Below are 15,037 nucleotides of genomic sequence, written 5' to 3'. Positions count from 1 at the left end.
TCTTCTGCGTCTCCTCCCTCCTCCTCCATTCCTCCTTGCCCAATGGTATGGCTTTTCTCAAGACCTGCTTCCTGATTGGCCAGGAGGAGGATTTGTGTGATCATTTGCTATTGTCACACAACTGGTTGGGCTCTGTGCCCCAAGACCACAATTTTTTTTTTGCCTATTAGAGCCTCTGGCTCTAATCACATGGCTTAAAAAAAAAAAGCCCCATTGAAGTCCATGCGCCCGACGCCCCGTATGTAGATTAGAGGGTCGGATGCATGGATGGGGGGGCTGCGCCCCCAATGCACCAGCCGCCACTGATCAAATGGGAAAAACCCATCCAGGCTGATTGATTTCCTAGTTATTGAGGGGTTCAGGGGTATCTGTAGAAATGTAATTATTTTAATATGCTTAACTTAGACTACAATTGGTGCTTCGGTTTTTCCTCATAGGCCTCGTTTAAAGTGGTTCTAAAGGCTTCAATTTTTCCCCTTAAAGGAAAGCGGTTTACACTCCCCTGCTCTTTGCAAAGATATTGAACAGAGCAATCTCTTATCTCCTCTTCTGGGGTCCCCCGCGGGCACTTTCTTCTCTTCCTCCTCTCTTCCGGGTGCCCCCATAGCAAGCTGGATGCTGTGAGGCACTCATGCGGTCCCGCTCTATCTATAGACACACACATACCATGGCTCAGCCTTTTCCCCTGCTTCCTCCTCACAGGATTTGACTGACAGCAGCAGGAGGCAATGACTTTCTCAGTGAAGTTCGAGGACTCAGTTAGTGTTACTAAACCCAGGACCCTGTATTAAAACTATCTGGTCTCCCACAGTACACAGAATTGCAATTTTATTGTAGTACATATAAACTGATACCTTTTTTCTCATCAGCAGTATATAGCAGTCTTGTGACTTCTATCAGTGTCTGGTTAAAGCTTGTAGGAGGAGTTTACTTTCTCCTCTGACTGTTCTTTGAAGCTGCATGACGCCTGACCCTCTGTCTGGACAGTGCTGATTTGCCCTGTGCTGATTACATGCACTCTCCCAAGAAGGAAAAAAAAAAAAAAAAACGCTAGCAGTACACTCCAAACTGAGCATGTGCACAGTGCTTCTAAGTATTGATCGACCGATATCAGTTTTTCTTTACCGCTACCGATATTTTGGCCAATGCATATCGGTATCGGCCAATTATTTTTTTGACAGGTACTTTTGTGGAGGGATCTGGGGGTCTAAAATACCCCAAACCCCTCCTCTGCCCTTAAAAGCATTCAAAATGCCAAGTTTGGCTGTTAATGCTGTAATTTTTTTTAATCTGGCGCCAGACAGAACCCGGAAGTGATGTCACTCATGACATCACTTCCGGGTTTTTGCATGGAGACCCGATCAGAGCCGAAAGCGGCTTTGATCGGGTCTTCGGTGGCCATGCAGGCTCCCCTCCTGCTTCTTGTAATGACAGCTGAGCGGCTTCTCTGCCGCATCGGTTGTCATTACAAGACAGCCGACCGTCGGCTATGGATGCCGGTACCGGGGTGATGCCTCTATCTGCAGGCATAACTCTGGTACAAGCACTTTCCTGCAATATCGGTAACCTCAGGGGCTGATTCCGATATATCGGGAAAAGTGCATATCGGCCCTCAATATATCGGCTTTGCCGATAATCGGTCAATCCCTACTTCTAAGGCTCTGTTCTATCAGGAGATGGATTGGGGACAGTGGAAGAAGGGGAGGATCAGAGAAGACAGGATCAAACCTCATCAGTGCCCATCAGTACCGCCTCATCAGCGAACATCAGTGAAGGAGAAAAATTATATGTGGAGGATAAATCCCTAAGCTTACACAGTGAGTATGACTAGCATGTTTTACTGCATATACAGACTGTTTTTACGGTTGTGGGTTTAGTAACACTTTTTAGGTTAGGAGGAGGGGTAATTAATTTGTGTGGTGTTTATTACCTTAATGCAGAGAATGCATTAAGCCGGTCAAAACCATTTAGAGGCAGGCTTAATGTACCCAAGTTGATCGATCAATCAACTTGGGTACAACCAGCCTGCCAGACTTTACATGCGATTATTGAAAGTGACTGTCATAGCCGCTAGCAATAGTTACTAGACATAAGCTTGCTGGAGAATGTTCAGCATCAAGCGCACTTCTGGAGGTGTCAGGTTTCTGGTTCCCCACTGCACTTTGTGGTTCCTACACAGGGGCTGCCAGGAGGAATCGCAGAGCACTGTGGAGGTGCAGGGATGAGGCACTACCAAAAGTGTTGGATGCAGAAGATTTTTCAGCAAGCTGGAAGACTTGCTGAAAGTCTTCCAGCTTGTCGTCCAGCTTAACCACTTGCTACCCGCCCACCGTCAAATGACGGCGGAGCGGTGAAGCTATTGTTCTGGAACGCTGTGATATGACTGCGCACCAGAAAAGACTCTCACGCGCGAGCAGCGATTGTGGCCGCGCCGCGCCGTGTTGCTAGGACACGGCGTGACCCCGATCTCGGTAAAGAGTCAATGACATGACTCTTTACCCATGTGATCGGCTGTGTCCAATCACAGCCAGTCACATGTAAATGAGGAAGTGCCGTTATTCGACTCTCCTCGCCTCACACCATCAGAGTTTTAGGCAAGGAGAGGCGATCAGCGGCTCCTCCTCATAGGGGAGACAAGTACAAGTAATCAGGGCACTGATCATCAGTGCCCTGATTGCACAAAATGTAAACAAAGAGCCAATTGCTGCCCACCATCAGTGCGCACAGTGCCCATAGTCCTGCCAGTCAGTGTCCATTAGTGCCTGCTCATCTAGGCACTAATGGGCACTGACTGGCAGCACTATTGGCCCTGATTGTGGGCACTGATGGTGCTGTCCATCAGTGCTACCCGTCAGTGTCCACCAGTGCCGCCTATCAGTGCGGCATATTCGTAAATCCTCATCAGTGCCCATCAGTACCGCCTCATCAGCGAACATCAGTGAAGGAGAAAAATTATTTATTTTCAAAATTTACTCACAAAAAATAAGAAAAACTTTTTCAAAAATTTTTTTTTTTCAAATTTTTTTTGTTTTTTGTAAGAAATAAAAAACCCAGTGGTGATTTAAATACCACCAAAAAAAAAAAACTATTTGTGTGAAAAAATGTATAAAAAATTTCATATGGGTACAGTGTAGCATGACCGCGCAATTGTCAAAGTGTGACAGCGCTGAAAGCTGAAAATTGGCCTGGGCAGGAAGGGGGTGAAAGTGCACTGTAGGCAAGTGGTTAAACAGAGTTTAAAGGTACAGCAGGGATAAATGGTAATGTTTTCTTTGCTAGGTAACCTTTTTTTTATTTTATTTTTTGTTTTAAAACCTTTGCAGAGCTGCTTTTAAAGCTGAAGTGAGAACAACTGGCTGACTACGTGTATAGGAACTGTTTTACCTGCAAAAGGATTTTATAGTTGTGTTCAGCCAGTCTTGTGGTGCAGACAGCATGGCCATACAGCACAGTGGGATCCTCGATCTCCAGTCCAGACTACATTGCAAACAAACGGTAGAGCCTGGTTCTTGACCTGGCACAGCCTGTGACTAGATGATGAAGCAGCGTATGCTCCTTTAAAACATCAGTTATTAAGGAGGATATCTGTAGCCTCCACAGCATCCTTGTTAGACCCTCCTCTGCCCCCTTCCCCTCAGAACTGGGGTCACATTTGCGAAACATTGGCATACTGGTCAGTACCAGTGTGCAAAAGTGTATTTGCTTTAGAAGGTTAAATCACCTGTAACGTTGGGTGTTCTTCGTGTGGATATTGCTGCATTATGGAAACCTATTGGAATAGATTTTTACATTTTAGAATAGGGTGCTTTAGGACTATCCATTTTTAAAGGGTGCCTTGAGATTGTCTAACATTTTAAAGGGTGCCCTGAAAAAAGGTTTAGAAACCCTTCCTTAATGCACGTTAAGCTATAAACAAGGTGGGCAAGAAAAGGTGAAACCAGAACCAGGAGATGACCAGAGAAAAGGGCAAAGTGGAGGTGGGCTTCCCCTCTAGGACTCAGATCTAAACACTATACTAGTTAGGGATGCACCGATCCGACTTTTTTGATCCTGATCCCGATGCAGATCTTTTGCTTTGTGAAATTGCCGATCCCGAGTCCGATCCGGAAGTACTGTTTTGTGAGCTTATAACAAAATAATACTTCCGGATCGGTATCGGCAGATAGCTTTATAACAATTGTGCATTTAAGAGGTTAAACTTCCCTTCTCCGCAGTCGGCAGACAGAACGAAAAGATACATTGTATTTATTGTGTTTACTTAACTGGGAGACTGACAGGCATTTGCAGGAGGCTTTTTTTTTTTTTTCTCCTTTGACAGCTGTCCTCTGCTCCCTCACAGCTATGTAAAGAGCAAAACCGGATCGGCCCGTGGATCTGTTAATTTTACCGATCCCCCGATCCAGCTATTATGGCCATATCGGCGCCGATATCCGATCCCAATATCGGATCGGTACATCCAGAGGCGTAACTAGAACCTTCAGGGCCCTGATGCAAGAAACCATGAAGGGCCCCTCAGACCCCTGGCCAGGGCCCTTACCTTCAAGCCCAGGGCTCTTCCCACTAATCCTGGGGCTCTTTGCACTCGTTGCATGGCCTTTTATTACGGTCCCGCAGCAGGATTCTTTCACAAGTTCTGCAGTGGGCCCCCTTCCTGCAATCTTGGGGCCTCCCCACAGTGGTGCAATGCCAGGGTCCGGTCGCAAGTGTGACCCTTGCAATCCTGGAAGTTCACCCACTGGTTTGCTACCGGGCCCCCTGGAGCATGGGGCCCGGTAGCGATTGCAACCCCTGTAGTTACGCCCCTGGGTACATCCCTAATACTAGTGTGTCTATAGGTAGTAAGGCTAGCTGGATCCGGGGTAGACAGTATAATGCCCAGTACACACGATCCGAAAATCAGACGATGTTCCGTCCGTTTTAGTTTGGTTGCTAGGAACTCTCAATTATATTCGCAAATGGGAGAGGTTACTTGCGATACAAATTTTCTTGGACGATGATTCAGAAGCTTCCGGTATGCGTAACCACGCTGTAGCGTGTGAGGGGAAATGATGTCTACTGCTCATGCGCTGTCTACTGCTCACCATTTTTTTCGGACGAACAACCTACTGATAATACGATTATCGGACAATGTGTTATCATACGATCAAAATTTTTATGCTTGCATTACCGGATAATATTGGGCGAACTGTCGTGATCGCCTCTCGTAAGCTGTGTACTAACGATCAGATTATCGTCCAATCTTTTCACAAGCGTTAATTTTTCGTCCGATTTTCGGATCGTGTGTACGCGGGCCTTAACAGCCAGGAAAAGACAAGAACTCACTGCTCAAGGTGGTGTGATTGCCTGATGACTCACACCGGTGCATGCCCCGGCTCGCCTCCGTGAAAACTTGATAAAGGAATTGGCAGCACTCCAGGTTGAGTCAAAATCCAGATTTTCTGACTGGACATCCAAATATGACAATCGTGACAAGGTAGACGCGTTTCACACACTGTGTGCTTAATCATTGCGTCTACCTTGTCACGATTGTCATATTTGGATGTCCAGTCAATAAATCTGGATTTTGACTCAACCTGGAGTGCTGCCAATTCCTTTTCCCTAAACAGCCAGGGTTCCCAAACTTTAAGGGAATTTGGTTGTGAATCGGTAAGACTGTTTTCATTAACAAGTAACCTATTCATACACATTTTAACCTCTGCTAAATCATCTCTAGGCCTGTTCCTAGTATTAGCAATGCAAAAACTGCTTACAAATGGGAGGCCTGGAAATCAAACGCAAAAGATCTTGTTTATAAGTAAGGCTCGTTAAGCAGCTACCCAGTGACACTCACAGGGGAATGTACGCTGAAAAGAAACAGAGTGCTTCTAAAAATATCAATAGATCCAGATTTAGAAAGTGAATCAATGAAAAATGCTTACCTTTGTGGGTGGCTGGGAAAATACAAACAGACATGGATATTTGTTATTCGCCTTATATGTATTGCAAAATGTTTTCACAATTATCTTCAATCAGCAGTAGGTAAAAGAATATAACATCTAAGTGTAGTTACATTTGGCAGCAGAGATGTACATACAGGAAAGGGCTCACCAGGTTTTGATGCTGGGTATATCTCTCGGCTCCAGTGTTAATTAATGGTGTGTTTCAAAAGGCGTAAACAAGGAGATATCATTGCTACCAAGTCCATGTTTAAAAAAATGTAGTACACTTTGTTTCCGAGCATACATTGCTCTCTCTCTTCAGGAGCTGCAGACCATGAATAAAACATGATTTGCCGTGATATATAGTATTGTTTTTTCACAACACCTGCAAAGCTGAACATTTTACGTTGATTCTCTTTCTAAATCTGAATCTATTGATACTCTTGGAAGTGCCACATTTCCTCGGTTTCTGTTCAGTGTACACAGGTAAAATGCTGCATAGACTTAGCAAAAAGAAAGCGATGGACTCTTTGGCTACAATCGTAGTAAAGAGCAGCAGCCAGTTTTTGCTGCATGACCGTGAGACCTGGCACTGACTGCAAAAGTGTTATTCCTGGATCTAATTGGGCCCAATTTGGACATTTTCATTTAGGGGTGTACTCACTTTTGTTGCCTGCGGTTTAGAAATGAATGGCTGTGTGTTGAGTTATTTTCAGGGGACAGCACATTTACACTGTTATACGAGCTGTACACTCACTACTTTACATTGTAGCAAAGTGTCATTTCTTCAGTGTTGTCACATAAGATATAATAAAATATTTACAAAAATGTGAGGTGTGTACTCACTTTTGTGAGACACTTTATGTGTGTGTGTCATTTTCTGATCTCCAGGAAATGCCCATTCTGCAGGCATCCTCAGGCGCCGGCTGTAGAAATGTTGCTGTCCCAGGAGTAGTGCATTTGGTATCACTCCGCCTGGGATAGGAGCCAGAACTATAGAGGAAGCATCAGCTTATGCAGCTCTGCTCCTTCACACCCTCATGCTTCTTCTACTGCTGGCTCCATCCACAACCCTGATTCTCTGGAATGGCGGGTCGGTAACCCCGCGATCTGGGCTTGCCGACCCGCCATCCTAGAGCAGGAGGTTGCGGGCCACATCAGAGGGCTCCGTGGGTCACAGGTTGGGCACCCCTGGTCTAACTGATGGTGTCCCTAAGAGATGTAACTGAAATGTAATTTTTAGCTGGACTTGACACCCTAACTTTATATTTATTCTTGCCTTCTTTGCAGATACAAGAAGAACATCAAGGCTTTGTACATTGTCCACCCCACCATGTTCATCAAGACATTACTGGTTCTGTTTAAACCTATTATCAGGTGAGGCTTCTGAATGTTGTGTCTTACTAGGAACAAAAATTTTACCATGAGGCCATCTCCATGAACCGCTATTAGGGCCCTTATCTATCATATCTGTTCTGCTTTCCCATACCAACCAGCTTTTCTCATTTTATCTATTCAGTCCAGATAGAATTAAAGTGGCTATCTTGTTGGTTGCTGTGGGAAACCAGTTCTAGTCTTCCTTTCATTCCTTAGTAAACAAAACTAAGTACATTGAACAACTTGAATATAGAAAGAGGTCTGTGGATGTGGTGTATCTGGATTTTGCAAAAGCTTTTAATACAGTTCCCCATAAACGCTTAATCTACAAACTGAGGTCTGCAGGCATGAACCATAGGGTTTGTTCTTGGATAGAAAATTGATTAGAGGGGTACGTCAAAAGGGTCGTGATAAAGAACGTGGACTCAAACAAAAGTGGTAAGTGGGGTACCCCAAGGCTTTGTCTTCGAACCAATTCTGTTCATAAATGATATAGAGGATGGGGTACATAGCTCAGTCTCAGTTTTTTGCAGACAACACCAAAATAAGAAGGGCAATAACTTCACATCAGGATATAAAAATTTTACAGAAAGACCTGAAAGACAAAATTATTGAAGTGGGCAACTACATGGCAAATGTGGTTTAATGTGGAGAAATGTTAGGTAATGCACTTGGGGGCTAAAAACCGAAGTGCAAACTCTTTAGGTGGAGAACCGCTAGGGGAATCAAGAGAGAAAGATCTGGGTGTCCTAGTAGAAGACAGACGGAGCAATAGCATGCAATGTCAAGCTGCAGCTACCAAAGCCGGCAGAATATTAGCATGCAGTAACTAGAAAGCACTCCTACCCCTGTCATGAATATCCGCTGGTCCCGTCCCAACTGATGGCCTATATAAAGGTGTCTCATTACCTAGGTGTCACACAAGAAACATCTCGTAATGGGCAAAAGCAAATAGCTCTCTCAGGACCTTCACAACCTTATTGTTGCAAAACATACTGATGGCATTGGTTACAGAAGGATTTCTAAACTTCTGAATGTTTAGGTGAGCACTGTTGGGGTCAAAATCCAGAAGTGGAAAAACCATCATTTCACAATAAACCGGCTACGACCAGGTGCTCCTCACAATGTTTCTGACCGAGAAGTGAAAAGAATTATCAGAAGAGTTGTCCAAGAGGACAAAGGACCACTTGTGGAGAGCTTTTAGAAAGACCTGAAATTGGCACAAACAATTGTTTCAAAGAAAACGATAAGTAATGCACTCAACCGCTTTGACCTGTATGCACGCTCACCAAGACTTCATTGCTGAAGAAAAAGCATGTTGAAGCTTGTTTAAAGTTTGCTGCACAACATGTAGACAGGCCTGTGAAATACTGGGAGAGTATAGTCTGGTCAGATAAGATAGAATTGAACGCCATAATATACACCATGTTTGGAGGTCAAATGGCACTGCACATCTTCCCAAAAACACCATACAAACAGTGAAGGTTGGAGGTGGGAACATCATGGTGTGGGGCTCTTTTTCAGCATAGGGTATTGGAAAACTTTGTATCATTGAAGGAGGGATGAATGGAAAAATGTACCAAGACATTCTTGATCAAAATCTGCTGTCATCTACCAGGATGATAAAGATGAAACAAGGGTGAACATTTCAGCAAGACAATCATCCCAAACACAAAGTCAAGGAAACTCCTAATTGGTTTCAAAGAAAGAAAGAAAACAAAGCTGGTAGAATGACCCAGCCAATCTAATAGAAAATCATTGGAAAGAACTAAAGATCAGAGTTAAAAAAAAAAAAAAAAAAGAATGGAAGAATGGGCCAAAATCACATCTGAGCAATGCATGCGACTAGTTTCTCCATACAGGAAGCGTTTTGAAGCTGTCATTACCAACAAAGGATCTCTTCTATTCTATCTATCCTCCTCTGACATCAAAAAGGCATTTTCATCCACACAACTGCCGCTCACTGGATATTTTCTCTTTTTCGGACCATTCTCTCACCCTAGAGATGGTTGTTTGTGAATAACCCAGTACATCAGCAGTTTTTTTAAATAATCAGACCAGCCCGCCTGGCACCAACAACCATGCCACATTTAAAGTCACCTAAATTCCCTTTCTTCCCCATTCTGATGCTCGGTTTGAACTTCAGCAAATCATCTCCACCATGTTTAGATGCCTAAATTCATTGATTTCCTGGTGTGTGTGTGTGTGTGTGTGTGTGTGTGTGTGTGTGTGTGTGTGTGTGTGTGTGTGTGTGTATGTGTATATATACACGCTGCTCAAAAATGTTAAAGGAACATTTTGAAAACGCATCAGACTTCAATGGGGAAAAAAAATATCATGCTGGATATCTTCTGATATGGACTGAATAAAGTGTCAGAAATAAAAGGATGGCCCATCGTTTGATGGAAATGAAAATTATTAACCTACAGAGGGCTGAATTCAAAGACACCCTGAAAATCAAAGGGAAAAAATGATGCAGCAGGTTAGTCCATTTTGCTAAAATTTCATTGCAGCAACTCAAAATGGTACTGAGTAGTTTGTATGGCCTCCACATGATTGTATGCATGCCTGACAATGTCGGGGCTTGCTCCTAATGAGACGACGGATGGTGTCCTGGGGTATTTACTCCCAGATCTGGACCAGAGCATTACTGAGCTCCTGAACAGACTGAGGTGCAACCTGGTGCTGTCAGATGGACCGGAACATAATGTCCCAGAGGTGTTCTATTGGATTTAGGTCAGGCGAGCATGGGGGTCATTCAATGGTATCAATTCCTTCATCATCCAGGAACTGGCGCGTACTCTTGCAAAATGGGGCGGGCATTGTCGTGCACCAGGAGGAACCCAGGATCCACTGCACCAGTGTAGGGTCTGACAATGGGTCCTAGGATTTTATCCTGATGCCTAGTGGCTGTCATGGTACCATTGCCTACTTTGTAGAGGTCTGTGCGTCCCTCCATGGATATGCCTCCAGACTCTCACTGACTAACCACCAAACCGGTCATTCTGAACAATGTTTACATTCTCCATGGCTTCTCCAGACCCTTTCACGTATGTCACATGTGCTCAGAGTGAACCTGCTCTCATCTAGAAAAAGCACAGGGTGCCAGAGGCGGAACTGCCAATTCTGGTGTTCAATGGCAAATGTCAATCGCGCTCCACTGTGCGCGGTAGTGAGCACAGGGCCCACTAGAAGACCTGCTGGAGGTAATTTTTTAGGGCTCTGGCAATGCTCATCCTGTTCATCCTTGCACAAAGGACATATGCCAGTCCTGGACCTTGTACATCCCTGTCCAGCTCTCCTAGAGTAACTGCCTGTCTGTTGGAATCTCATCCATGCTCTTGAGACTAAACCGGGAGATGCAGCAAACCGTCTAGCAATGGCACGTACTGATGTTCAATCCTAGAGGAGTTGGACTGCCTGTGCAGCCTCTATAGGGTCCATGTATCGCCTCCTGCTACCAGTAGTGACATTGACCCTAGCCAAAAGGAAAACTAGTGAAAAACAGTCAGAAATATGAGTAGGAAAACAAAATATCAGTGGCCTCCACCATTCCTGTTTTGGAGGTTGTCTCTTTGTTGCCCATCTATTGCACCTGTTAATTTCATTAAAGAGGTTGTAAACCTCCCAAAAAAAATAAAAACCTAAGACAAAGGCGTAATGAGCTAGTCTGCATCGCATACTAGCTCATTATAAAATACTTACTTTAGAACGAAGCCCCCGCAGCACCGCCTGCTCCCCGCTGACACGGCGTCCATCTATACCCGGTCTTCCTTCTGGGTTCGCGTCCTCTGGCCATCTGATTGGACCGTCCCGCGAAGACGTCACTCCCGTGCATGCGTGCGGAAGCTGCCGTTCAAGGTACAGGGCTCTGAAGGAACAGCACGGGCCATCATCCCTTCAGAGCGCATCACTACCCGCATGCAAAGTAAATATCTCCTAAACAGTGCATGTTTAGGAGATATGTTAAGTACCTATAGGTAAGCCTTATCATAGGCTTACCTATAGGTACAAGTTACTGAGGAAGCTTTACTTCCTCTTTAACACCAAAGCAGCTGAAACTGATTAACAACCCCCTCTTATACTTAATTGACCAGATCAATATCCCAGGAGTTTACGTGACTTAATGCAATACTCTGATTAAAATGTGCTCCTTTAATTTTTTTGAGGTGTGTGTGTATTATAAAAATTATATTATATAATATTTTTGTTTTGAACAGAGTAGTTATAGATTAGAACAGGTTTTATTGGCTTCCCACCCCAATGACAAAGGCTTCCCTGCCCTTCCTGTTCCTATGACTGCAGTACCCAGGACATGAAGTGAGAGTAATCCTTTGGTACTTATTAGGGAACCAGACCTGAAAACAAGAAAACAGAATTTTTGTAAAATCTTACCTGTAAAATTCCTTTCTCTGAGTCCTCCGACAGTCGCCGCCCACTTCATATTCATCACCAATGGGGTTATGTCCTTTATTCCGTAGGAGTAGCTAGGCAATAGAATATGTTTTAACATATCCCACCCCCAGGGGGTGGTCCCCTCAGTACATAACCCTCCACTTCCTGTATCCAACTCAGTTTCAGTGGAATAGCAGTAGAGAGTACATCAAAACCCCAAAAGAGGGGCGGGGGCGGCGACTGTCGGAGGACTCAGAGAAAGGAATTTTACAGGTAAGATTTTACAAAAATTCCGTTTTCTCTTACGTCCTCCGACAGTCGCCGCCCACTTCATATTCATCACCAATGGGGATGTCCCAAAGCAGTGTAAATATGAGGGGTGGGAAGAACTCAGCCGCGCCCAAGGCAACGCCGTCTCCCCATCAGAGAAAGGAACCTTACCAAAGGAAGGAAACCAGTTGGGCATAAGAACAAAACACTCGCTCAACAGGAGCAAGAAAACCCAGGGAAAAAACAAAAATCCCAAAAAGTCAAAGAACCCGTAACAAGGGCTCTAGGAAACTGCCGCACTAAGAACCTTGCGGCCAAAGGAAGCATCAGCCGATGCCTGAACATCTACTCTGTAGAATATCGTGAAAGTGTGTACAGTCGACAAGTCGCCGCCTCACACACCTGGGCCACAGAGGCCCCATGACGACAGGCCCAAGACGTACTCAGAGATCTGGTAGAGTGCGCCTTCACAGGTACAGGGGGAACTTTCCCCCCCAAAGCATAGGCCTGATCAATGGTCCGTCAGATCCATTTGGCGATTGTAGAAGCCGACGCCGCCATGCCCTTCCGAGGACCTCCCGGAAGGACAAACAAGGCATCCGACTTGCGAGAAGACTCAGTCGATTTGAGATAGACTCTAATCGCCCGGACAACATCCAAGGAGCGAAGCAACACCTCCGTCGGAAGCTTTGGCTTCGCGCAAAGCGAAGGTTTGACAATGTCCACATTGAGATGAAAGTCCGAAACCCTTTTTGGAAGAAAAGAAGGGTTAGGTCGCAAGACCACCTTGTCCAAATGCACAACCAGACACGGAGACATGCAGGACAAGGCTGCCAGCCCCGACACTCGACGAGTCGAGGTGATAGCCACCAAAAAGGCGACCTTCTTGGATAACAAAGACAGCGAGATCTCCCTGAACCTTGCAAAAGGAGCACGCTGCAATACTGATAGAACTAGATTCAAGTCCCAAGGGGGAAGAGGGTCCCTCCTAGGAGGGATCAGATGACGTACCCCCCGCACAAAAGTGCCAACCAAAGAATCAGATGCCACAGGCCGTTGAAAAAGAACGGCCAAAGCAGACACCTGACCCTTGATCGTGGCCAGCGCCAGACGCTGGTCAACACCCGTCTGAAGGAAGGGCAACACCCTAGACACCGAATAAGTGTCAGGAGAGAAACCCCTGGATTCGCACCAGGCAAAATACGCCTTCCAAGTACGGTAAGAAACCTTCCCCGAGGAAGACTTCCTCGCATTTATTAAGGTGTGAATGAACTCAGGGGAAAGACCCCTGTTCTTCAGGACCTCGGATTTAACAGCCAGGCCGTCAAGACCAGCGACTGTAAAGCAGGATGGAAGATCGGTCCTTGCGACAGAAGATCTTCTCGAAGAGGCAGACGCCACGGGGCGTCGATTGCCAGATATACGAGGTCTGCGTACCAGGACCGGCGAGGCCAGTCCGGTGCCACAAGAATCACCGTGGTCGGTTCCGCGAAGGAACCTGGACAGCAATTGAATCGGTGGGAACGCATACATCAGTTGGTGCTGATGCCACGGGGCAACCAACGCGTCCGACGCGTCTGCCTGAGGATCGCGTGTCCTTGCCATGAACCGTGGTACTTTGTTGTTCAGACGAGACGCGAACAGGTCTACCTCCGGAAGACCCCACCTCGCGCGCAACATCTGGAAGACAGCCGGGTGAAGGGACCATTCCCCCTGGTCCAGGGTCTGGCGGCTCAGATAATCCGCCTGCCAAACTTCCTCCCCCGGAATGTGAACTGCCGATATTGCCGGGACATGCGTCTCGGCCCAAGACAGAATCGCGGCCACGTCTCGAGCCGCCCGGGCACTCTTGGTGCCCCCTTGGTGATTGATGTAAGCCACCGCCGTGGCATTGTCCGTCTGCACCCGAACCGGGTAGCCGTGAAGATTGTCCGTCCAACGACGAAGACAGAGGAGTATCGCTCGCAGTTCCAGAACGTTGATCGGAAGGGAGGATTCCTCCGTCGACCAAACACCCTGGGCGGACAGAACGCCCAGAACACCACCCCAGCCCGACAGGCTGGCGTCCGTGGTGATCACCGTCCACGAAAGGGGACGAAAAGACTCGCCCCCCGATACAGAGGGGGATTGAAGCCACCACAGAAGAGCCCTTCTGGTCCGAGAACTCAATGACATCTGGAGATCCAGAGACTGCGGACGCCCATCCCACTTGGACATTATCTCCGCTTGGAGATCCCGTGTGTGAAACTGGGCGAAGGGAATCGCCTCGAAAGCCGAGACCATCAATCCCAGACACCGCATGCACGTCCTAATGGACGAAGATGGAACGTCCCTGAGGGACCTGACTGCCTCCTGAAGAGCTGCGAGTTTTTCTTCCGGCAGGAAGACCTTCGCCTGGACAGAGTCCAGAATCATACCCAGGTAAGAAAACCGAACCGATGGGCACAATGTCGACTTTGGAAAATTGATCGTCCAACCAAACTCCTGCAGAGTCTGCAACGTGACGGACAGATCCTTCTCCAGACTCTGGCTGGTCGCAGACCGAACCAGAATATCGTCCAGATACCCCAGAACCGAAATGCCCTGGGCCCTCAACAAAGCCAGAACCGGTGCCAGCACTTTGGTGAACACCCTCGGAGCCGAGGCGAGACCAAAAGGCAACGCCACAAATTGGTAATGATCTTCCGCTATGGCGAATCGAAGGTACCTCTGGTGACCCTCGAAAATCGGGATGTGAAGATACGCATCCTTCAAGTCGATGGAAGCCATGAACTCCCCCGGAACCAGGGCAGCCACCACCGACCGCAGGGATGCCATGCAGAACTTGCGCACCCGCACAAAGCGGTTCAGCGCCTTCAAGTCCAGAATCGGACGCACCTAGCCCTCCTTCCTGGGCACGGTGAGCAGATTGGAATAGAACCCTCGAAATCTGTCCCGATGAGGCACCGGGACCACCACTCCCTGAGCCCTCAGGTCCTGCACCGCTAGATGCAGGTCCCGCAAACGCTCCGGGGATAAGAGAAGACTTGAGGGAAAAAATCTGCTCTCCGGCTGAGAGAGAAACTCGATCTAGTAGC

The 15,037-nt window shown here is 46.7% G+C and overlaps 1 protein-coding gene across 4 annotated transcripts in view; it reads left to right on the top strand.

Annotated features, from left to right (window-relative positions):
* Positions 1 to 15,037, top strand: part of ARHGAP1 (Rho GTPase activating protein 1) — a 126,326-nt gene that overhangs the window by 89,454 nt on the left and 21,835 nt on the right. For all 4 annotated transcript variants that reach the window (XM_082271143.1, XM_082271140.1, XM_082271141.1 and 1 more), the window contains exon 6: positions 7,209 to 7,295. In XM_082271143.1, coding sequence (XP_082127269.1) covers positions 7,209 to 7,295 — 87 coding nt within the window. The remainder of the gene's footprint in view (positions 1 to 7,208; positions 7,296 to 15,037) is intronic.

The sequence above is a fragment of the Pelophylax lessonae genome, assembly GCF_965119305.1.
Source record: "Pelophylax lessonae genome assembly, chromosome: 10".
Lineage (NCBI taxonomy): Eukaryota > Metazoa > Chordata > Amphibia > Anura > Ranidae > Pelophylax > Pelophylax lessonae.
This window is presented reverse-complemented; position numbering and strand designations above follow the sequence as displayed.